We start from the raw sequence: 26,245 nt of genomic DNA, 5'->3' as shown, positions 1-26,245 counted from the left end.
CTAAGCCTCCGAGTATTTCACATGGGAGCGCTTCTGCAGGGCATTCGAAGTTGAAAGGAAAGAGGTCTAAGGAAGACTCCATTTTGGCACCAAGACCAAAAAAGGCGAAGACCATTGACATGACAAGAGATCGAACCTCCTCTCCGTTGGGTCTACAGACGGAGAGACTGAATGCCCTAAGACACTGATGTCAAGGGAACCTCTCGACATCGAACAGTTGTCAATGCCGAAGACTTTGACGTCAAGAGCAAGGTCGATTTCACTGGTTCCTACTCCAGTCCAGTCTTCTGCACCCTCAACACCGATGGATCGATGTTGAGATGTTCTGTCGACACCGAAGATTCTGATTTCAACGTTGCCTGTCACAAGTCAAGCTCCTGCCTCGACAGTGAATACCCCAGTGCTGTCGATGTCGAAGCAAGTCATGCCTCAATATCTAAGATGGAGAAGATGATAGAGACACCAGTTTGGAAACAACTACGGCTCCAATTCTGCTCTGCATCCTGGATTACTACAACAAATATTTATATACTGCGTTTCAACAAAAGCTTCCAAAGCGGTTTACACAGACATAATGAATGAATGAATGTGCTGGGGGTAGATAGGGTCAGTTGCTCTCCCCCGCTAAATAAAGAGAATCACCACATTTAAAAGGTGCCTCTTTGCCCAGTTAGCAGGCACACCCTCAACAATGACTTCTAAGGGGTTTCTGCCCCAGAGTCTGGATTGCCCACAGGAAGTCTTGACAAGTCACTAGGGTACCTATTCCTGCTCCTTCTACAGAACAACCCAGTGCGCCTCAGCCTCCAGTATGCTATACGCTGTCTACTGCCCACCTAGCAAGTACCTCTTCATGGCATTCATGTAGCTTCTCTCACCAATCTGTGGCTGCTGCTACCTTGGCTTCTGCTGGCATGGGGATATCTTCTCCAGGGTTCCTGGAGAACATAGACCTGCTCCAATGAACAAGTCAGTGGCAACTCAAATACTTACTCCATCACCCTCATGCTCAATGGTATTCTCTACCACTCAAGACAGTGGTCCGTGACCCTAAACCAAAAATGTCCGCTGCAGAGACACAACTCAATCACAAAAGCCAAGTCTGACAACAACTTCTACTGAGACACAGACGCTAATCCCTACATCACTTGCGCGGTCTTCCTCCGATCACCATGGAGCATTAGATTTTGAGTTTGATGCTGACTGCTGATGCCCGGACAGCCTAGCTGACCCACCTATTGACGTGCCACCTATTGACGTATGTCTCTCCTACAAAAGATATGAAGGCTTATCATTTACAAATAAAAGAGGTGGCTGATGCCTTGGGCCTGGACCTAAAGACTCAACTGGCAACTATTGATGACCCTGTCTATAATTTCATGGTCAAGTCACAGTCTTCACAACTGGTAGCTTTATCAATTTTCCCCATAATCTCCAGGGCAGCACAATGCTCATGAGAAGTCATGCACACTTCCACTCCTACCTCTAAGAGATTAGAGAGTTTGTATCATGTTCAAGAATAAGAAAATACCTTCTGAAACAACTGGCTCCAAATTCGCTTGTCATCGATTGTGCAACACCCACAAAATTGGGAAAATGTTACACCACACCTGGGGATAAGGAAGGAAGGAAATTAGACCTCATGGGAAGGAAAATTTACTCCACAGCGCCTGTCCATCAAAATAGCAAACTACTCAGCCTGCATGGCCAAATATAATCACTGCTTGTGGGAAGAAATTCAACAGGATTTGGACATTTTATCCCCAGAAGATTTAAAAAAGCGATTCAAACAGATTATGACTAAATCTTTGGCACTCACATGGCAACAATTCAGCACAGTGAAGCATCTACTAATGTGGTGGGTAGGGGAGAAAGGATACCTTCTCTTTGTAGGCAGTAGAGACAGTGGTGGCGGGCTTTCGTCCAGCCCCCAGCCAGCCTTCTGAAGAACTCTGCGGGCCACAGTCGGCCCAGGCTGTTCTTCAGGAGGGTGATTTGAAGGAGTCCCTGCCGTCGATGTTTCTGCTACCGCCACCTCCACCATCCCTGCCTGCAAAGAGAAGGTACTAAGTACCCTTTCTCTCCCCCACCACCATAGGGAATGCCCCTTTACTTGTGAAGGGGAATCCTTGCTGGATTCCCCTTTACAAGTGTATACCCCAAACTGGCCTGCAAACCAGACATGACCCGGAACTGGGCCGGGCAGGTTTGAATTTGGTCCAAATTTGAATGGGACCAGATATTCTGGTTCTGTGCACACCCCTACCACCTTCTGTATCTTACTCATTGTTAGGTGGATTTTATGGGTTTTGCTTACATGTTTAATAAAGCATTTAAAAAATAATTTTGTTTTCTGTGTACAGCGAATATAGTCACTTATTTTATTAATCACGTTCTGTCTTTTTCTTTCTTACCTCTTTGGTCTATTTCCGTTAAGTTCTTTTCGAACTGGTCTTGAATTTTCATTTTAAAAGGTAACATTTTGTGTTTCTTCAGGAGATCTGCATTGCAAAACATAATGAAAAATTATTGCAGCACCTTCAAAGTGAAGAGGAGTCAAGTGCTCACCATACTGCAAAGTTTGTAAGTTTGGTCTCTCTTAAAATAAGATAAGATTTCTGTTAAGACTGACTCAAGATTTATTGCTGACAAGCAAATTAAAAAAACCCGTTTCTTATTGTATATGCATCAGCATAATAGTAGCATGTTAGATTATCAACTGTTGACTGGGATATTACTTAACTAGTACACTGGTGTACTCCTTATTAGTTGATCTGGACTTAATACTACTCCAGATTCGGGCACCATCACTAATAGAGACCTAAAGTTCTTGAGAGTCTAGCTTGGGAGCACCTCAAAATGAGATGGAGCAAATACTATCAATCCACAGATACATTGGCTGACATGTGGACTAGCACTTCTCATGAACTGCATACAGACTCTGCTATTAGTGCACAAGAGGGAATTTCTGGGTACTAATGTGACCCAGAAGTAGGCCCCTAAGGGCTGCATTACCCTTGGGGATCTGGGCCTTGGGGACTGCTTCTGTGGAAAGGGGAGATTGCTAAAATCCCCCCTCCCCATGGGTGTGCCTGCTGCATTGGGAGCCCTGGTGCTGCCTTAGTCTGCATGTTGGCCAGTGACTTTTTTCAAGCACCTAGTAATGTTTTGAACATGTGTGTCAGTTACTGCTTTGATACTGATCCATGTAACTGAGTATGAACTGCAGTGCAAATAGAGCAATAAGAAAAGAAGCAAAAGTAAGGTTAGGGGCTGATATGGAACAGCACGTTTTCGATATTACAACATAGCTTGAAAAACTTACATTTTTCTACTTTAAAGTTTAAAATGAATAAAAATTATTCAGCAAAAATGGTAATTTTCTTTCACATCTTAGGAGTAGTTTAAATGTGCATGCAGCATGCTTTTTTTGTTTGTTCATTTGTTTTTTGCAGAGCATGTTTTGTATTTGAGATGGCTTTTCTATGTGTGACTAATTCATTGCAACTGCAATTCATAAGAAATGTCCCAAATGTTTGGATGTTAGATTTGAAAGCCTGGCTTTTAAGATTTCATTTTAGAAAACTAAAATTTATATATATTTACTTGGGACCAAACAACTGAAATTAAAGTTCTCATTTTAAAAATGTGCAAGATGTAAAGTAAAAAAGTAGTGTTCTAAGTAATTTGTATTGTTCTTGTTTCAATTTCATACAACTATACTATAGTTGTGAACAGCTCATCTTAGCCCCTCTTTCTGCCATGTGCAAATGCCACCCCGCTTTCAATTCATAATTATTAGTTCCATTCAAACATTCTTTTTTGTGTCCCTGCCCGGTTCTCTTTCCAACAGAGAGGGATCTTCTACCTGCAGTCCTCCGTCCCATCAGGCTTTTCCTCTTTAATGTACAGACTCTATCTCTCCTGCATTTCAGAGTGTCAAAGGGAGTAAATGAATCTTGTGTTTGTCCCATTGACCCATGGGGCAAGCAGTAGCATTCGGCGAAAATTACTTCATCCAGATTCCTCCCTTCTACTCTGGTGCTCCCATCTCCTGTTCTGCCTTTTACATTTTTGTTTTTATTCTCAGAACAGGGAGCGGTTGCAAGATGAGGAAGAAAGAAAAAGCTCATGGGTTAGTCAGGAACGGCAGAAAACACTGGACAGACTTCGAACATTTAAACAGGTAATTGGAAGCAGGTGGAAACTGTAGTGGTGCTTCATAAACTACATTTTTATGTACATACATGTAAACATAATTGCACAATAAGTGCACCTTTTACACAGTACTTGTGCTTTAGGTTAACTTTGGCTCCATGTTGTCTGTAGACAACACAGCAAATGCTGTTGGGTAATACAAAGGAAGCTGCAATATACGGAGGCAGACCATAGGTCCATCTAGCTCAGTATTGTCTACACAGACTGGCAGCGGCTTCCCCGAGGTTGCAGGCAGGAATCTCTCTCAGCCCTATCTTGGAGAAGCCAGGAAGGGAACTTGGAACCTTCTGCTCTTCCCAGAGTGGTTCCATCCCCTGAGGGGAAAGATCTTACAGTGCTTATACATCAAGTCTCCCATTTATATGCAACCAGGGTGAACCCTGCTTAGCTAAGGGGACAAGTCGTGCTTGCTACCACAAGACCAGCTCTCCTCTCCTATGTGAAGCAATTGGAATTATTCTTCTTGCGAGAAATGTTACTCTCCACCTCTTGATTATACTTCAAACAGCTCAGTTCCCTACTTATTCTATATTTTGACTTCTGAATTAATCTGTTTTGATAAGGTTGATTCGTGATTGATTGTGATCAGTTGGAAGTAGCCGTAATAAGTCTCTTGATCACCAAGGTGGCTGGGAGGATGTGTAGGAATAGAACATGTTTACCATATTAACGGAAATTGTGTTAATTCTGTGTGGGTGGGGTGTCAGCTTAGACTTTTAGGTTTCTAGTGCATTCCTAGCCTTGAACATGGGTACACTCATTCTTCCTCTTCCACTCAAGAAGAAACATTAAAAGTACAATATTCTAAGGTTTCAGATATGACGTTGTTCCAGTGTTTTTATAGACCTGTGTTTTGTCTTGTCTTTTCAGTTAGACTACTTGGCATTTTTAGATGTGATATAATATAGAATTGCTTTATTATTGTAACCTCCTCAAACAAAATGTTAAAATGAAATTTCTAGTCTAGTAGCAGTATATACACTTGCCTAATTTCCAACGTGCTTTTTTCCTTAGCGCTATCCTGGGCAGGTAACACTTAAATCAACCAGGCTTCGACTGGCTCACGCAAGGAGAAAAAGTATAGCCAGTTCAACAACTTGTGCTGATCATTCCCTGTCTTTACCAGTAACCACACAAATGGACAAAAGACCCCAAGACATAGGGCCAGAAAAAGTGATCCAGCCTTTACCAATCCGGGAGCCTAGGAGCTTAGGACAACTTGAAGATACTGTTTTACCTCCCTGTGATATTACCTCTGAATTTTCTCAAATTACTCCTCTTCCAACTTCCATCAGTAATGAACTTCACTCAGATATAATCAGTGATGCACCACTTCCTCCTCCTCTGCCGCCACCACCACCGCCACCTTTGCCACCTTTGCTCACCAAGGAAGAATCTACTCAATGCTCTGAAAAAAGTAGGAGCCCTGTTAAACAGGACAGCATGGAAAAGCCAGCCCTACTGGTACCATCAGCTCATTTTTTTGATAGCAGCCAGTTAGTCAGTGCCAAGAAGAAGCTAAAGAAAACTGGTGATATAGAAGGCTTGCAGAGGAGGAGAGGTAACAATTCTTCATTTTTATGGAATACTAGTTTTAAATATCTGGGGTTGCTTGGGCTTATGGTACAAGTTTCTCTTTGTTATTGCATCCATGTCCATTTTGTGGATATACCCATTGTATATCCATCTGTCTGTGCGAGGTGGTTGTCGGGGTTCCCAGGTACCCTATGTTACTCGTAGGGTCCTAGGAAGTCACTGTACAAAGTTTGGTGCTGATAGCTCAAAGGGTGTGGGAATTTATAGGGGACAGACAGACATTCAGTTTTATAGATAGATAGATAATTAAGCGAAAATGAAACACAGTCATCAGTTGTTTCATGTTGACTCTTTTATCAAGTTCATGAAACAGTGGGCCAATTCAAATGAACAACAACCACTACATGCGATAAGGTCCGAGCTGTGGCAAGAACACATAGACCCTGACATCACTAAAGGGCATGCTGATGCAATCTTGGCCTGTCCATTTATTCATTCATTCACTCATTCATTCACTCATTCATTCATTCATTCACATGTGAGGGATATTTATCAGAATACAAAACCCATTGGGGCGATTCTCAGGACATGCTGAGATCATGTTGGCATGTCCTTTAGTGACGTTGAGGCAGGTGTATTCTCACCACGGCCCATCATTATCACGTGGAGCAGTCACTGTTCATCTGAACTGGTCCAGTAACAATAGTTAAAAATAATGGCCAGGGTCCAATGAACTGTAGGACTAGTTTCGTGTAACAAAGAGTGCTTTGGTCTTATGTTTCTTGAAAACATGGCAAACCACATTTGAAACTGAAGGGACTTTTAAAAGCATTCTCTGAAGCTGCATGGGAGGTCTGCTGCTCAAAGAAAAATCTTTAGATCTTGGCCACTGGAACTAAGAAAACCCTGAGAATTTGTAATACACTATTTTAAAATAAGTTAAGCAGCTCTGACTACATGTAAGGAAAATACCGTATCAAGGAGTGCATGGACTGTAGGTCAGATAACTTCACATGGAAAAATAGTTGAGGCTGGTTAAATGCATCTAGCTCTCCTACCTTGCCTTCCTTTTGTCAGCCCTGTTCATTTTGAACAGGTGTTGCTAGAGTACTAGAGATTAGCATTTGGAGAACTTCAGCTTTCATTTAAAAAAGAAGTTTCTAGGCCTTGTGGCTATGAAGATGGGTCTGAAAACATGTAAATAACACCTGGTAAACTCTTAGAGCAGTCAGTGGCTATGGGTGTGAGATTTCCAGATCAAGGTTTCCAATGCTCAGAGATTGAGGCTTCAGTACCCTGCAGTACCCTTTGCTCTTTCCCTTGACCATAAGAAAGTATGCAGAATAAGCAAATATGTACCAACTTGCCTACTTTTATGCAGATCCCAGAGTTTGCTTTCCTTTCATTACATACATTTTATTTTCCTCTGAGAGTATCTACAGCCCTTGCAGTAGCTAGTGGTGGTTTAGCTGTGTGTGTGTGATGAAAAAAATAAACTCCTACAAATGCCTCTTAAAACTAAGAGGATAATCAATCTCATCCTCTGCATGTGGAAATACTTGCCTGAGAGGGGACCCAGCAAGGGAGCAGTGTGACTATCCCTCTGCACATCAGAGGCATGGAGAAGGGCTGGATTGTCATCCTGACATACATATAATTCACTAGGGAATTTTAAGCGGCTCTTCCCCCCCCCAACTGCATTGTCTTGACATAGTAACTAGAGACTTGCCAGATTGATTGTGAGAAGTACAGAAAATAGGTGAGGGTTTAACTCCCACAGAATGACTTCCATGTGATTTTTTTGAATTGCATCTTCACCCAGTCTTTTTGATCTTCTGCCCTGTGGTTTGAATGTCACCCATGAAGCATATTTTAGATTCACTGTCAGAAGTTTAGACACACATCAATAAAGCTCTGTAATATTTGACTAGTTTTCCTCCCTTGTCTTCATTTACCTTCAGATTCGGCTTAGTGCTAGGATTTAGTATTCTCCAGATATGATTGTTTTAATTATATAATGGGTTTATTTGTGCCAGAAGCAGGATAATGTGTTTAGACAATGGGTTGGATCCTGAATACCACATGCAGAACGTTTCCACCATCCTCCACATTGCAACTCACCGGGCCCTCTGAAAAACCTTTCCTGCGGATTGGGGGACTGGGGGAGCTGCAGAGGGAGGGGGAAATTGCCCAACAGATGGCAGAGGCACCTTGAGCCAAGAAGTACTAGTTTCTGAAAAGTGATGCTTTTTCCATGCATGTTTGGATATATTTCGTAGCACAACATATGAGAAGTTTGTTTGTTAGTACATTTATATACTGCCCCATACCAAAAGGTCCATTGGCAGTTCACAATAATAAAAACAATTAAAACATTAGCATAATTAAAACAATTTAAAATGCAATAACAGGTTGACATCCTAACAAAGCACCAATGCATTGAGAGAACTATGGGTGTAGTACCATTACTTCTGAAGAGTACCACACTTAATGTCGCACTGGTGCGTGTGTGTGTGTGTGTGTGTGTGTAACTTCAACAACCTTGCCTTCACCCAGAAGCCCTCTGTGTCACCAGAAAACATATCACTGAAGGCTGCATGATGCCCAGACATATTTTTGGCTGGCGCAGAGTGCTTCCTGGGGAAGGAGATGTCATTGAAATTTACCCCCACCGTTGATCCTGCAGTGTGGCTGAGGTCGTTAAACTTTTCAGAAATACCAGTGCTTTTCTCATTGCACTGATGCTTCGATAGTCAAAATATCAGCTAGTAATATGTAGAATTGGTCCTAATGAGTCCTCTGATTTCCTGCAGTGAGTTCCCCAATGGATGAAGTGTTGGCTTCCTTGAAGCGTGGTAGCTTCCATCTGAGAAAGGTGGAGCAGAGAAACCTCCCTCCTTTCCCTGATGAAGATGATAGCAATAACATCTTGGCACAGATAAGAAAAGGTGTGAAACTGAAGAAGGTGCAAAGGGACATTATGAGAGAGTCATTCACTATTTTACCTGATGATGACCCTTTGACGCGCAGCATCCACGAAGCACTACGGCGAATTAAAGAGGCATCACCAGAGTCTGAAGATGAGGAGGAGAACCTGCCTTGTACAGACTGGGAAAATTAAGGTACAGTGTTCCTACTTTTAGTACACATGTAGTTTCCTCAAGATAATAATATTGGCAAACCTCATTATATGTGTAACCACTATTTGCGGTTCCACATAACCACGGGTGTCTAATTGACACCCGACTTCATTATCCACGGATACAAAAGGGTTAAAACCCATGATTCCATGGTTCCGATAGAGTTAGAAGTGACCGTGGAGGTAACTTCTGGCTGCTATTATGTAAGGAGGAGCCATTTTGTGGCTCATTTCTTTTTTAAAAATCAGGATTTTTCCTGCACACCTTTGCGGTTTGGGGGGCATTCCTGGGCACATGTAGACCCTGCTGAGCATGGTACAATAAACAAATTTCAATGATTTTTGGGTCTCTCTCTCGGCTCTTTTTTCTGTGTTTAAACCTTTTTTTGTCAATTCTAGAACCTTAACCCTTCATTTCCCATAGGCATAATGCCTCGTTACTCGTGGTTTTGTTACTTGCGGTAGTAGGCGAGGAACCGAATCCCTGCGAGTAGCGAGATATAGCTGTAGGCCCTATGGTGATGTCGCTGCAATAGGAATAGGCATAAGCTTTCCGTTTGTATATGCAGTGAAGAGGGGTTTAAGCCTCTCAGTCCTTCTAAAAGGAAATATTTTTTAAATTTAAATTAAAAATTTTAAAAATAAAAGGAACATTTTTATCTGGGATATTTATTGTTTATGGTTTTAAAATGAAAAATAGAATGTTTATCAAAATAATAGAAATTAAAATTAGAATTTGTTGTCTTTCAAGTTCAGCTACACTTTGCCTATTAATATTACAGAACAGAACACTTCAACATATAGAGAGATGGAGATATTAGAACAAAGTTGGAAACCCAAGAACTATGATCACTAACACAGGATAAAGGCTTAGCAGAAAAACAATAAATGCATATTGAAAAAATTAGTTGGAAAGAACCTCATATGGGTTCTATGTGAAACTAGCCTACTCTGAACTTGAGAAAAATATATATTTGACTCGCTGCTTACTTAGACATGCACTTATAACAGTGATGCCTCTGCTGTTTCCACTTCTACCTTAGTGTCTTGACTAGTACTTTTAGCGTTGTGTGGCTGTACATAGACTGTCTTTATAGGGAAGTGCATGAACCAGTTCGGAAGCCCTTTTATAGGCTCCGAACCGGTTTGAATGTCCAGTGATTTGGCCGGTTCAAAGGTGGGGGTAGATATCTTTAAGGATGGGGAGGGGTGCATTTCTCCCACCCGGGCTGCCTTTTAAAATGGTCTGGTGGGGCGGCAGCGTACCTCCTTGCTGCCCCAGGGTCACCTCGGACCAGAAGTGCCCGGTGCATGTGCACATGTTGTGCATGTGATGTGCATGTGTGCATACAACATGCACATGCACACCATCTACTTCTGGTCTGAGGAGGCACCGGGGTGGCAAGGATGTACACTGCTGGACTATTTTAAAAGGCAGCACTGGCAGGGGAATGTGGCGGGAGGGGGTAAGAGCACCCTCCCCCATCCTTAAAGATATCCCCCTTCCACCTTCAAACCGGCAGGCGACAGTTCCGTGCACACCACTATTTCTTTATAGTCCTTGATGTGGGAGGAGTTCATTCTAATCCAGAGATCTGTATGTACTTGCGTGTACATATTGCATATGCAGGATCCTCATTTCGTTCAAGGGATGAAGTGATTAGATATGCATTTCTGAGTAGGAGAGCTTCCTGGATTGGGGCGCTTTGCCAAAGAAATGCAAGCAGAAGACAACTTATGGAAAGGAACTTCTCAACTCCTCACTGCAGCCTCCAGGGCACTTCTGAAGGTTGGAGGATCCTAAGGCACTGGACTGCAGGGGAGGGGAGAAGCTGCTAAAAGCAGGAGGAGGCTCCTTGTGAGCAGGGTCTGGCTTTGGAGTGGTACAGGGGGCTGCAGTTGGGAGGAGGGAACAGGCAAATCTCCTTTCATTTAACCTGCTCACATTGCTCTAGAGCTAACTCAATATCCCCTTGTTCTAGTCAGAGAGGAGAGATGTGAGAATGCATTTTATTCTTTTCTAACTCTTCTGACATTTCTAAATTACAATCTGATTATTTGGACATATATTACTACTACTACTACTACTACTACTACTACTACTACTACTACTACTTTTAAACAAACATATGAACTTATTAAGCTGCCTTGTATTGATTGAGATCTTTGATGGGTTGTATGTATATGGGGATCTTTCCCAGCCTTACCTTGAGATGCCAGTAGTTGAAGCTGGGACCTTCTGTGTGTTAAACAGTAGTCTGAGCTATCAGGAATATTGGAAGTCCCAATAGCACCATTCTGTCCTCCCTCAATTGTGGGGCAATTGTCCCAGCTAGTCCAGTGGTTGGGGTGGGTGGGGATTCTTTAATTCCTGACCCAGCACTGGAGAGAATGCCCGGAGGGTCTGTAGCGAGGCCAGGGAGTCATGCAGAGGAGGCTTGGGATGAGCTTGGCAGGGTGGGGGTGGGGGCGGCTGGGTATAAGTGCAGGCATGAAAGATTGTAATTCCGCCCATCATTTCTCCCATGAGAGGCTTTTTCCCTGCCTCTGCTGCATGACCCTGCCCTTCCAGCATTCTTTTCTGTGCACGGCAGGTGCACAGCCTCCGCCGTGCCAATGCTGAATTGGGAATTAAAGAACTCCCACCCACAAACTATCAGACTATCTGGGGCAGTTGTCCTGCAATTGGCTATCTCCATGTGGTGGTGGGAGGGAATGGTGCTAATATTTTCGATAGCCCAGACCTACTAAACATGCTCTGTTAGATATAGCCGCCTGCCCACCGCTCATCCAAAGCTCTAGGCAACATTTGTTTTTCTTTCTAAAATCCACTGCAAGCACAAAATCATGCTATCTGTCTCAAATTAGCTTTCACAGGATACAGATAGCAATAGTCTTCATAGTGGCTGACATACTGTGCAACATTACATGTACTTGCAATTGATCGCCGTTGGAAATAATGGCTGTCAATTGTGCATCTGTGTATGTGCACTTGCATTTAGCCCAACTGCACTCTTGCGCAACTGCTCATACATTACTTTTCAGCGTGCACGTAATGTTTGCACAGTATGTTTAAAAACATAAAACAAAACCTTCTGGTCAGAGTTTATCAGGCTGTTTCTCATTTAAGGTCTCTGTCCTTAAATGGCAATGCATTTTCAGCACATGTGTGTTGAATCTGAGTGTTTTTGTTGCTGCTGCGCTGTATTTTATGGTCTCATTGTGTATGTATTTTAAACATTTAATTAGACTTGTATTTTTATATTCCAATTTAATAATTCTATTAATGGTTTTAATGTCTTGTGTTTAAATGTTTTGTAAGTTGTGTTAAACTTACAGTTTTTCAACTTATTAGTTTTAACACAAGTATGTTGTGTTAAACTTGTGTTTAAATGTTTTGCAGGTGAGGGGACATGGGCAGGGAGGTGGAGTGGCTGTGGTCTATAAGGATAACATCTCCCTCACCAGGGTCCCTGTTAGGGTATCAGACCATATTGAATGTGTGTACTTAAGTTTGGGGACCAGGGATAGATTGGGACTTCTGTTGGTGTACCGATCGCCCGGCTCCCCAACGGAATCCCTTAATGAGTTCACGTACTTGGTCGCGGAACTTGCGTTGGAGTCTCCCAGACTTCTGGTGCTGGGGGACTTAAATGCTCATTTCAGGACCAGTTTGTCCGGGGCAGCTCAGGAGTTCATGACAACTATGGGTCTATCCCAAGCGGTCTCTAGACCAACGCAAATTGCAGGTTCTGCGCTTGATTTGGTCTTCTACTCTGATCAGGGTGGTGTTCCATGGGTGGGGACCCCTGTGATTTCCCCATTGTCATGGACGGACCACCATCTGGTTAAGGTTGGACTTACAACCACTTCCCACCTCCACAGGAGTGAGGGGCCTATTAGAATGGTCCACCCGAAGAGGTTATTGGACCCAGTAGGATTCCAAGAAGCCTTGGCAGGATTCAGTGTTGGCTTTGCCGGTGATCCTGTTGATGCCCTGGTTGAGAATTGGAACAACTTGCTCACCAGGGCAATAGAAACGATTGCTCCCAAGTGTCCTCTCTGTCCCGCTTCAAAATTGGCCCCTTGGTATGTGGAAGATCTGCGGGGGCTGAAGCACACGTGGCGACTGGAGTGCACATGGAGAAAGGCTCAACTCGAATCCGACAGATTACCACATAGAGCACATTTAAAGATCTATGCTCTGGCAATACGTGCGGCAGAGAAGCGGTTCTTTTCTGCCTGTATTGCTTCTGTGGGTTCACGTCCAGTGGAGTTCAGGGTTGTAAGGGGGCTAGTGTCCGCCCCCCCTCCCTTGAACCAGAATTTGGAGTCATCAGTTACCCACTGTGATGTGTTTAAAGAGTTTTTCACAGATAAAATCTCTGTGGCTCGGGCCGATTTAGATGGAGACTCCACAATTAATTTGATGTCTGAACTGGAGGTGTCCAACAACTCCTCTTATGCGATTCGACTGGATCAGTTTCAGTTTGTGACTCATGAAGATGTAGACAAGCTGCTTGGAGCAATGAGGCCTACCACTTGTTCTCTTGACCCTTGCCCAACATGGCTTGTTCTGTCTAGCAGGGAGGCTGTTGTAGGTGGCCTGGTCGAAATCATAAATGCTTCTCTGAGGGAGGGCAGGATGCCTCCTTGTCTTAAGGAGGCAATCATTAGACCTCTTCTAAAGAAGCCTGCATTAGATCCCTCAGAGTTGAGCAATTATAGGCCTGTTTCCAACCTCCCATGGCTGAGCAAGGTAATTGAGAGGGTGGTGGCCTATCAGCTCCAGGCGGTCTTGGAGGAAACTGATTATCTAGACCCATTTCAAACTGGTTTTCGGGAGGGCTGTGGGGTGGAGACTGCCTTGGTCGGCCTGATGGATGATCTCCAATTTGGAATGGACAGAGGAAGTGTGACTCTGTTGGTCCTTTGGATCTCTCGGCGGCTTTCGAGACTATCAACCATAGTATCCTTCGGGAATGTCTGAGGGTGTTTGGGGTAGGAGGCACTGTTTTACAGTGGTTCTGCTCCTACCTCTTGGACAGATTCCATATGGTGTCAATTGGAGACTGTTGCTCTTCGAGATCTGAGCTTAAGTATGGTCTTCCTCAAGACTCCCTACTTTCTCCAATTCTTTTTAACACTTACATGAAACCGCTGGGAGAGATCATCAGGGGATTTGGAGCTGGGTGTTACCAGTACGCTGATGACACCCAGACCTACTTCTCCATGTCAACTTCTTCAGGAGCTGGCATATCCTCCCTAAATGCCTGCCTGGAAGCAGTAATGGGCTGGATGAGGGAGAATAAACTGAAGCTAAATCCACATAAGACGGAGGTACTTATTGTGCAGGGTCAGAACTCCAGAGACGATCTTGATCTACCTGTTCTAGATGGGGTCACACTTGCCCAAAAGGAACAGGTTCGCAGGCTGGAAGTACTTCTGGATCCACACCTCTCCTTGATTTCTCAGGTTGAGGCGGTGGCCAGAGGCACTTTCTTTCAGCTTTGGCTGATACACCAGCTGTGCCCGTTTCTCGAGATCAGTGACCTCAAAACAGTGGTACATTTGTTGCTAACCTCCAGACTTGACTTTTGTAATGCGCTCTATGTGGGGCTGCCTTTGTATGTAGTCCGGAAACTCCAGTTGGTTCAGAATGCAGCAGCCAGGCCATCTCGGAGAGACCACATTACTCCTTTGCTGATGGAGCTTCACTGGCTGCCAATAGGCTTCTGGGCATAATACAAAGTGCTAGTTAAAACTTATATAGCCCTAAACGACTTAGGCCCTGGGTATTTAAGAGAGTGTCTTCTTCACTATGAGCCACACCGTTCACTGAGGTCATCTGAGGAGGTCCGTCTCCAGTTACCACCGACTTGTCTGGTGGCTACACAGAAATGGGCCTTCTCGGTCACTGCCCTGAGACTGTGGAATGCGCTCCCTGCTGGGATACAATCCTCCCCATCTCTGGCAATTTTTTAAAAAAATCTGAAAACCCATCTTTTAACCCAAGCTTTCCCAGCTTTTTAAAACTGACTGTTTTTAATTTTATGGCTGATCTTAAATTGTTGCATTGTTTTAACTTTTTATATGCGTATTAATTGTTTTATGGTAACTGCCCAGAGATGAAAGTTTGGGCGGTATAGAAGTTTAATAAATAAATAAAAATTGCCTTGTGATTGTTTTAATGAAAGGCAATATAAAACTCCAACAATAAATACATAAATAAATAAATAAATAAATAAACATTGTGTAATTTTTTTGTGGAGGGAATATTTGCACAAATCTCAACATTTTTCATCAGGAGGAACAAAGACCATGATAATGGATGGGTTAAACCAAAGAAAAATTGTGTTAATTGGATTTTTGGGCTGCAGGTTGAAACATATGTTGCATTAATGCAATGCAAGATTTGTTCTCATCATGGTTGTTATCAATTTGACAGAGACGACCCTGCTAAATTAATATTTGAATTGGCATGCCAATTACTAATTGCAAATAAATTTAATCAAAATGAAGGTCACTTCTAAAGTCTGCAAGGCATGTTTTCCAGTAAAAGGAAAATCAATTTAATGAAGCTCATTCAAAGGATGAAATTACCAATTTACTATGCAAGTCAACCTGTAGCACAAGCTAGATATAAAATTAAAGTATACAGATATTAAGGTAACAAATGCTGCTCCCATCCATAGAGTCTCCTGTAGTTTCCATATGCATGCTTGCTAAACAGATTTGTTTCTGCAGAAGCAGAAGGAAGTTCTTTGAAATGGTCTTGCTTTTCCCTCCTCCCCAGTGTGCCCTGAAAAGTAGCTTCTGAGGATTTGGGAACTCTTGAGAACAGGATAGGTCTGGCAAGGTGCGGGGGGCGGGGCTGTAAGGGGAGGGAAGAAACTCCTAAAATCAGATACGGACACCTTGTGGAAATGGGAGCTGCCTCCCATTACATCCCAACTAACCGACTGTGTTGTAGAATATGGTCTGTCATCTTGACTGCCTATTCACATTTGCAATCATCCACCTCTCCAGATGTGTCCAGTACTTATTGGCTTTCCTTTCTCTCAAACTCATTTTGTACATTCTGCCCCTGCAGTTTTGTGCAGTACACAGCCTGACTTCTAGTGAGCAAACAATAACACATACCTCACAGCTGTTCATGATGTAAAAAGGAAATGAGCTATAAATGAATGTTACTGAGGCCCTTTCCTACACTACTGTAGCTACAAGGTAGATCAGTGTTCTTCATTGTAAGGCCTAGGGGCCAATGGCAGCCCCCATCAACCCTAAGAGTGGAACCTTGACTAATTGTTTACTGGACCTGTATGAAGCTTTGACCAAAGCTCAACACTCTGCAGAGTTCCCCTGGCAGCAACCATTCTCACTGTGCAGTGCTGTGCTTCGCCCAACACCAGGAGGCTCCTTTAAGGGAAATTCACCATCCTGGAAGGTGTGCACAGAGTGCTGGGATGTATAGCCCTTCCCAGTGCTTCCCTCATAGAGCTTTTAAAAGAGGCCTCCATCTCTCTTAAAGGGTCCTCCTGGCCCTGAGAGAAAACAGTATTTTTCACAGGTCAGCACAGTGGGAAATGGCTCTTGCATTTTTTAATTTTTTGGGGGGCTAAAGTAGTTGCTACTTGAAAAATAGTGAAGCTCACTGAAGTTGATGCTTTACCACAGAACCACACCACCAGCATTTCACTTAGGGAGCTATTTGTGTGAAGCAACTCCTAACATGCTTACAGTTCAGGGCTCAGGAAATCTTGTCTACTTGTCCATGGCGAGTGAAAAATGACGCCTGGCAAGTTTTATATATCTATCTATCTCCTGATGAGTAAATGTACCAACATAGCTCAAGGAACTATCTGATGTGTAACATTTTTGTCTAGTTGGTGAACTGAGCCAACATTTCTTGACCCCTATATAGCTTTTAGTCCTGTCCTGTCCACACGACCCTTGGCCTTCTCCTTTAAAAAAAAAAAAAAAGATGATTGTACTATATGAGCGGTGCAACTTTACATACTAATTTCTTTTACACTGGAATTCACAGTGATGGCTACTGAGGCCTTATGTGACTTACCACCTACAATATAATATTTTAAAGTATTTTGGAGAGAAACGGTACATGAGAATAATTATTTTTATTTTATTTTTACATTTATATCCCGCTCTTCCTCCAAGGAGCCCAGAGCGGTGTACTACATACTTGAGTTTCTCTTTCACAACAACCCTGTGAAGTAGGTTAGGCTGATAGAGAAGTGACTGGTCTGGAGTCACCCAGCTAGTTTTATGGCTGAATGGGGATTTGAACTCGGGTCTCCCCGGTCCTAGTCCAGCACTCTAACCACTACACCACGCTGGCTCAGTTTAGTTTCTAAAATTAGGCATCTGTTTATTGTATTCTGATTCTTTAAACAGATGTGCTCTCTAAATCTGCTGTTAAATTCTGAAATCAGTGGCTGTCATGATGCACAGCAGTTCAGCACCACTGTGTACTGGAGTTGTTGTGGTGGACTCATAAGGCAGCCCCAACCCTGCAGGGAAAGAGGGGTTGAGCAATCAGAGCTACCACAGTTACTCCCATTTGCAATAACAGGAGTAACTGTGGTAGCACAGAATACACAACTGCTCATTCCCTGCAACATCGCGGCTGCCTTGTGAGTACACAGCTGCCCCAGTGCAATGCGCAGTGGCACTACACCACTGTGCATCATGTCAGCTGGTAAAACTTCAGTGTGATAAACATGTTTTGAGGTTATTCCTTGTGTCTGAGCCAAGTGCCCGTGGTACTTTGAAACGATTTATTTCATTGTAAAACTGGGTGACTTTGTACATTGTAAAACTGAGCATATTGGACAGCATCCTGCAGTTGTGAGCACTGTAGAAACTGCTGTCTCATAAAAGTGCATTCATTCAGTTGCACAAGGATACTCTTGTGCAACTGTGTCAATGCAGTTTGGAGCAGGCAGTGGATTCCATGGTGCTCACAATACCCGCAGGATGCTGTGCGGTGTGTCAGCCACTAATGTTAAACAAGTTCATTGATCTTCTGTCATTATATGCTGCAACTACCACTGCGATCACCAGGAGAGGTTTGTTTGCAGTTGCCACTGGCTTTTCTACTGGCAGCTCAGAGATGGGCTTTCTCTGTTGCTGCTCCGAGGCTTTGGAATGTGCTCCCTGCTGAAATAAGAGACTTTCCATCTCTGACAACTTTAAAAAAGTCATTAAAGACACATCTGTTCACCCAGGCTTTTAATTAAATATTCTATCTATCTATCTATCTATCAAAATTGTGCACTGCCCCAAACTTTCATCTCTGGGTGGTTAACAATTGCATAAAACAAGTTAAAATATATACAAAAACTTAAAACAATTTAACAATTTAAAAATCACCTACAAATTAAAACCTTAAAAATTTAAATATGGTTTTAATAGTTTTTAACGTTGTTTTAAGTTTTTTAATTGTCATGCTTTAACCTTTTTATTCTGTTGTAATTTGTATTGTTTTACTGTAAACCGCCCGGAGACACATGTTTTGGGCAGTCTACAAATATGTTTAAATAAGTAATAAATAAAATTCTAGTTCTTCATTCAGCTCAGAAGAGTCCAGGCTACAGCAAACTGGGGGACAGAGTTCTCGTCAACTACATGTCTTAATTCCCTGTTCCCTTGCCCTGTGATGGTCTCTTTTCCTAGAGCCAATTGCTCTGTGAAATGCATCTTGAATATGTCAATGGCACAAGCTCAAATATGCCTCAAATATTCCTCAAATATGGCACAAGCTCAAATATTCCCTGCAGGAAAGCTAATGGATCAGAGTGGAGGGCTTTAAAAGGTAGCACTTTTTGAAATAGCCCTTTAAAAGGTGGGATGTTCTTTTAAAAGGCAACTTGCCCTGTTTGTCCTTTAGCTGTTTTTGTTTTTGTTTTAAACAGGTGCTAAGAATTCCACAGAACATGATTTTCCTGTCACTTCAGAACATTCATGGTCAGCACTTTGATCCCCACCAACTTCAGTCTGGGAAAGGTTTCACTTTGACAAACAATGTGATATGTACATAAGAGCCTGAATACTTTTTTTTTAAAATTCATGGTAGAAGATTCTGGTTGGACCAAAGCTACATTTATTTAGATGTGCATTTTATGTAACACTAAAGAGAGTGAACCCTTCAAGATGTTTTTTGGTTCTTCGTTCACTTTCCCCACTTGTGTGATACACAGTTAAGTAAGCAGCTATTGCCGCAAAGCTTCTACCCAACGTAAGATACTGGGACAGATATGAAATTCGCCTTTGTTTCACTGAAGACTTCATCTGCTCAGAAAACAAACTACTACTTTCGCATCAGCTTCTTCTACAACAGCAAGATGTTACACAAAAGTCCTCGTTGCTCAGCATATGTTTCATACGAAAGACGGATTTCAGAGAGAGAATGCATTTCTTAATTTTTCCAAGTACAAATTACGTTAGCTTGAAAATGAGAACAAATGGCTACACAGAATAATGGAAAGTACCGTAAGACAGGAATTATATGTATTTAAGAATGTATTTGTTTACAGCCTAGTACATTTAAAACGGTATATAACAGAACCCTTTAGGAAGGCCATGTATACTTTGTACATCTTATATTTTTAAATTAGGTTTTTCCTTGCTCTTATGAATAGAAATGTTTTAACTGCAGGGCTGGGTTATAATAAAGTTACATAAATTTTTATTTATAGAAGCAATATTTTGTAATGAGAATACTTAAAATTATTTTTGTCTATTAGTTTGACTGTTCTTTGATTACTCTAAGGAACCTTTATTTAAGGAGAATGCAAAACTGAAATAAGATTTTTCTTTTAAATTGTGGAAGCTATAATATCCCCCCCCCCCGCCACCAGTTTTCATTCTTCCATTCCATTGTTAGTCATATTTGAATTATATAACAGCCTGCTTATTTGAAAAGACACTTCTTTTAACCCTGGTTGTATAATGGCCTAAAGGAGGCATAGCCTTCAGTACAGTGCATATCTAAAGCAACGTAATCCCAAACAGCATGACTGATAGCTGCAGGCAGCTAGTTTTAGAATAACAGAGTACTGAACAGTATTTCTGCACCAGGGCTAACCTTGCCCTTATTAAAGCTCTGTGGTTGATACAATCTCCACTTGTAAGAGAGTCTTAAGCTTGGCCAGCTTCTTATTGAAATACAGTTTAACATGTACTATGCCAGTGAACCTATGATCCCTTATCTTAAGGGGGGAAAGTTTTAAACTCTACCCATTCATGATCTATTATAAGCAGATTCCATGAGAGCTGTGTATTGAAAAAAATGCATTTAGTAATCCTACTTAACTTCCTAACATCAGGTTAAATATCTTGCCCATTTTCCTTTTAAAGATAGTTGGGGTATGCAGAATCCTTGAGAATAACGTTTTGCAACATCAGGCATGTCAGCTCTTGGGTCCTCAACAGTGACCACCTTGACCAGTAAGATATCAAATATTGTAATGGGACACTTGCCCTTCTGTACTTGGCAGGTGGACTTTTTCTTAAGCTTATTGCCTTATATAGTATGAAATGCTTTCCTTCTCCACAGGCAAGCTTGAGAGTAGCATGGGTTCAGCTAATATGGAAGCGCCTTCCCCTGAAGGGACAAAGAGCATCAACTCCGTTATGCATTGACCATTAATTTGCTGATAACCAGGCAACCCACGTTTCTTCCCAAGTTACTGCATATTAACCAAAATAGCATTATACAGTGTGGTGATAATCCAGGTAATGCAGGGTTTGGTGGCAATAATTCATTAGCTGCAAAATGTATCTGTAAACCTTTAGCATAGACCATATTGTATGTAGTTTTTGTGCCTTTGCTGTTTAGTCACCTACACTCCAAATTTCCATTCTGTAATATATTGTGTTTGAGTTTTTAGCCATAGCACAAAACATGAACTTCTAATGGGTCATGGAAAGCTTCACACAGTTGCAGCAGGAGCTTCAAGCACCACATTTCACTGGGCAGTTCACATAAGATAAGATATTAAGATATTCTCCTCTCAGGAAGGAGATTGATAAATAAAACTTATTGGAAACTAGGAGTAAACACTCCTTGCCTTTGCACTATTTTGCATCCACAAATTCTGAATTTATTGCAAGAATCTGAAACTGGCTTTGGTCTGTAAAATGGCTTATTCATAGGAACATATTTTATACACACTGGCTGCTGCACAGCGGTTGATCTCACATTCAGACTTGTGGTTTGTTAGGAAGCAGAGATTAATCTGGTTGCCAGTAATCACTGGACCGCATCCTACAATAATTTGTCATTAAAGTACAAAAACTGTACAAGTAGCCATGTGCAATTGCTTATACCAGTTTCCCCAAGCTGTTTGACTAATGTCAATTCCTAATTCTGTTGCTTGAAGACATTCTGTGTGAACGCTCACAGCAGGCTGAGAAACCGCTGTTCTTGGGGCTGGTGTATTTCCTACAACATGCTTAGAAAATATGTAAGCATTTAAAAAGAGATCTTGGTTAATGCTGTTTGAAATGGCATTCAAATCCAAATCTATGCAGCTGAAAAGTGTGCATGAAAAATTCATTTCAGTATTTTGTGCTGTAGTCTGCCATACAAGAATGAGACTATATTTTGTATTGCGAGACATTCTTTTAATTAATTTCTTGTCCAGTCTACATGTCATGAAACTATGTGAGTGTATTTCAGACATAACGTTGGTGATGGCATTTCTCAAGGAACAACTAATGCCAGTTAATGGCATTAATAACTGTCGTGGTTTACTGGTATGATTTGGGAATTTTAAAGCAGGGGTCCAAGGAGCTGAGATGTTTTATTTCCACTAGCAAAACAAATTAAGTGGAAGGGAAACAGCAAACATTTGTTTCAGTAGCTTCATTTCTATTGAATAGTCTCATGAGTCTCTCTAATTTTACTTGCTTGGTTTATTTATATAATTAGTTTAATATTATTTAGCATAGTTTTGCTTCTTGTTTCGACCATTTGCTTGTAAAGCTTTTCAAAACAGAACAGCTTCTATCTTAAAACAGATACCACAAAAACAAATTAACAGCACTAAATTATGCCCTGTAGAGAGTAAACCTACTTCACTTTAAGGAGTCTTTGCATTTGAGTGTTGACTTATGTAGACATGGTCTTCACAGTATCAGTGCATTTTGTAATGCAGACTTGTGAAAAGGGGAAACTTTCACTACTTGTCAATGTTAAATTTTTATTTGCACTGACTTGAAAGAGTGGAATTGTAAATTAAAGAGCTTTTGATTTATGAGCATATTTTATTTTCATGATAATGCTTTTGTAATTTGGTTAACTGTGTTAAATGTAATGATCTTGGAAGCAAAGCGTGAAGCAAGAGATGTCTGGTGTTGGCGAACTGTTAACCAGCAAATAATGGACTTATGGCAAAGAAATGACAAGAGATGCAAGCACCTTCACAGCATGTTGAATTTTTAAACGCTACTGGATTTGATAAGACAGCAGCTTGCTATCAGTGTTGACCCCAATGCAACGACAGTAACCCGTTCATAGAAACCAGTTCCTTATCAGAGAGCAGCACCAATCACCATGGAAGGGGATATGGGGCTCCAATACGCCAGCCCCTAGCTGCTGAACAGGCAGTTGGTCCTGCCTCTCTGCCAGCTTGGATCATGCCTTAGGCAGGTTGGCACCTGCTGGTGTAGTGGCAGATAGGCCAGCCTTTGGCTGCAGGCAGAGCGCCCAGGATTGAGGCATGCACTGCTTAGTGTTCTTTAGAAGAGGAAAGCACATTGTTTTGATGGTTACCATATAGTAGTCTATAAAACACAGCTCTAGCTGGTTTTGTGCTATAAATATAATGAATTCCAACAAATTAGACTTCTGTTGCTGCATAAAATCTTATGCCATGAAAATCTAATTTTAGAAAGGGTGGGGCTACACCAGTATCTCTTGGGGAGCTGCTTTCTAATGTGTTGCACAGCAGTTATTTAAGACCATTCATCTGAAATTACTGGCATTGACATTTTTTAAAAAAACATTCGTGGTGGTTACAATTTTTTATTCTTATTCATTCTCTCTCTGTGTGTGTCAGAATTTTATCTCATTTCCCCTACTATGAATTGATGCTCACAATATCCCTGATGAAAGTAACCAGAGGTCCACTTCAGGCAGTCCTTTGCTCCACACCTCCTACTTCAGGTGAGATTGGGAGAGGACTGCAGGCTTTCCCCCACTTTCATTGTACGGAGAAAAAACTGGTTCTGTCTTGGACAGCCAGGGATATCCTGTGTCCAGATAAATATGGGATTTCCCAATTTGTTTGCAGTCACCAATGGGAACTATAAACTTAATTCTGGCTTAGCTAATACTCTTTAAGATATACAATATGTTAAATATGTATATATAACATATTATGTACATATATACATCATCAAACTCTGACGTGTTTCTGAACTTAGAGCCCTTTTGGAGCACAGGGGAATGGGAGAGTTGTGTGTGGCTCCTGTCACACCCCTGCAGTCCCTCAAAGTGCATGCGTTTCACTAGTTGGGATGTCAGCTGGTGTCATGGTTGGAAGCAGGGAGGACGGGGACGATGTGCTACAAGCACATACTGCCCTTTGCTCCTTCCGTGTAAAACCCTCTCGCCAGGCAGATGCAAAGGGAAATGCTTTTGTTTCTGTGGGGCAGAACGGGGTGTATTTGAGCTTGATCTCAACTCTGGTACCATTCTGTAGGGCTGTAGTATTGCCTGAATAGGCCATAATTTGTGACGTGGGGGTGTTGCTGAGCATGCAGTGCTGTCAATGACACTTGGCCGAATTTGCATAGGCACTTCTCAGTCTTTTGATACGTCCTCCAGTACGTCTAGTCCAGGGCTAGGCAATCCTGGCTGTCCATTTGTTGTTGAACTACAACTCCCATCATCCACCATCAAAATATATTGTGCCTGGGGATGATAGGAGTTGTAGTTCAACAACAGCTGGAGAGCCAATGTTGCTTACCCCTGTCCTTGTAAGCCCCACTGCTGGATTATTTGATGGCCGTTGGCAGCACAACCCTCAGAAAGGGGAGGAGTGAGAATGAAACCCCAAACCAAACTGTAATGTCTTTGTACAGTGGTGACATCAGAAACTTAATTTAGTGCTGAATCATAACTGCAATAACTTCCCATACAGACAATTGATAGCTTTTTCCTCTTCTGACAGTGACTTACATTGCATCTTACCACATGAGGGCAGTACTAAGTGTGCTGCCTGTTGTGCAATCACACGTCCTGCACAACCTCTGTCAGGAAGAGTGGAAGTAATGCATGGTGGGCAATTGTGCAGGAAGTGGCAGCAGCAGCAGCATTGCTACATATTTTGGAGCCCCACAACAGTGTGGGTGGGTCTGGCACCACCTATGTTCCACTGCAGGGTATGTAAGCCATGGGTCATAAAATGCGTAATGTTAAAAAACAAACACACACCTAAGCATTTTATACATTCACTTGCTCATGATGCCATCTACAGTCCATGTAAGTCAATGACAAATATGGCATTGATTCTAGTTATTGTTTGGGTCATTATCTGGAACTCCTCTTGGGAAGGACTTGATTTTCTTCATTACGTTTCACATAAATTTGGAAGGATCCCCCCCCCCAATTCTCCACTTTCTCCCTTTTAAAAAACTCTGTTTGCGTATGTATGTGTGTGTGTGTATATATAAATGAAATGTGCAATATATATAGTGCTCATTCAAAGGTGGAGAACAGCACCTCCTTGGACTGTTGTACTCCACGTTTCAGTGCTCTCCCACAAATTAGTCCCTGCAGGGTAGGAAGCTGGGAGCGCAGTCCTGGGCCCCTAACATGCTAGTTTTCTATGGTGTGTTTGTTTTGTTTTGTAATATCAAGGAGAACATTCAAAACCTGCAATACTCTGCATGCAATCCAAAGTGGTACAGAGTAGGAATGACTATCGTACACTGTTTCTTGAAGTATGGTCTTCTGGCCAAACTAGATGGGACTTGGAGATTTTTGGATCTTCCTTATTTTTTCTTAAAAGGTAACAGAGGACCCCAAGTGAGATTGGGGCATGGCTCTTAGAGGGGATTAATTCTTTCTCAGTTTAAATAACTCCTGAAGCAACTATCTTCCTGTAGGGCAAAAACATAGAGATACCTGTATTTTCCCCTCTTAGGGCAAATAGTTGGGGAAATGGCAGATAGGGAAAGGTTTCAAAAACCTTTCCCCAGCACCACTGCCCTGATCCAATTCTCTCTCCACCATCATGGCTTTTAGCTTTCTAAAAAGCAGCAAGAGGGCCAGTCGCAGCTGTCATGTCCCGAAGTCTCACGTCCCTGTGCTGGCAGCCTACTTGACATCTATTGCATTCTGCAATCTGCCAAGAGCAGAACTGTGCTCATATGTTTGCTGAAATGCAGAAAGTTGCCGTTTATTTGCATGAGTTGTTAAGGGTCAATGAAACCCTCCATTTTCGAAAAGCTAAATGTCAAAAGGAAAAAAATGATTCACCATTCACGAACAGTGTGCAGAATAGAATAAAAATCAGCACACTTTGCTATACTGCTTTAGCACAATTATACTGACATGGACATTGTAAATGGCCATTGCATTTCTAAAACACCACTGCAAATTTGCAGTCCCTTTATCATTTTCAGTGTTCTAAAGTATTAAGCAAGAAGCATAAACTACATGAGCATTCTTAGCAATATTTTGAAAACTTAAGTTTTAACTTTACCTTTTTGCTTTTTCCCCTTTTAGTGCAGTTTTCTTGCAACTTTATTATATTGCTTTGTACTTCATGTTTTTTACTATCATGGCTTCAAAATTCAAACCTGTACAAAATTCAAACCTGAATGACTTGTCTCTTGTACATGCAATGTAACAACATACTTACAGTTTTTGGTGCTTAAAAATTGTTCCTTTGTTTTCTTTAATAAAGGATATTTATTTGAACACTATTTAATTTCTTAAATTTCAAGCAAGAAGCTATCACATGTATTTAAAGGACTTGAGTTCTTAGCTTTCCAAACTAATATGCCAATGCAATGTTTATGTGCTTTTGTTCTGCACAAACAGTAGGGTTGTGTGTTCAACTCTGAACAGTTGATCTTTTCAACACAGCTATCAGATCTTGTGGAATTCTTACCCTGTCAGTCTAGCATTCGGGGGAACACTCTGTCAGTCTATGCATAGGATCCAACTGTTCACGTGAAATTTGTGAGGAGTCTCAAAACAGACCTGCAACAACCCACTTCCATTTCTTACCAGATTTTGAATGGTGTAGCATGCAGGCTAAGACTGCGAGTTGTGATCCATTGGTGAGCTTAAAAACAGTCACCCACGTTCTGTGC

General features: G+C 41.9%; 1 protein-coding gene across 2 annotated transcripts in view; it reads left to right on the top strand.

The window, feature by feature from the left end:
- JMY (junction mediating and regulatory protein, p53 cofactor) overlaps positions 1-25,847 on the top strand; it is an 80,653-nt gene extending 54,806 nt beyond the window's left edge. The window contains exons 7-11 of one of the 2 annotated variants that reach the window (XM_053296560.1): positions 2,497-2,583; positions 4,091-4,186; positions 5,233-5,779; positions 8,568-8,876; positions 18,829-25,847. In XM_053296560.1, the coding sequence (XP_053152535.1) occupies positions 2,497-2,583; positions 4,091-4,186; positions 5,233-5,779; positions 8,568-8,875 (1,038 nt within the window). In that variant the 3' untranslated portion in view covers position 8,876; positions 18,829-25,847. Of the gene's footprint in view, positions 1-2,496; positions 2,584-4,090; positions 4,187-5,232; positions 5,780-8,567; positions 8,877-9,675; positions 11,263-18,828 lie in introns of those variants that run through there. The other variant, XM_053296561.1, reaches the window with a different exon arrangement.
- The last annotated feature ends 398 nt before the right edge of the window (positions 25,848-26,245 follow it).

Source organism: Hemicordylus capensis, chromosome 2 (assembly GCF_027244095.1).
Source record: "Hemicordylus capensis ecotype Gifberg chromosome 2, rHemCap1.1.pri, whole genome shotgun sequence".
Lineage (NCBI taxonomy): Eukaryota > Metazoa > Chordata > Lepidosauria > Squamata > Cordylidae > Hemicordylus > Hemicordylus capensis.
This window is presented reverse-complemented; position numbering and strand designations above follow the sequence as displayed.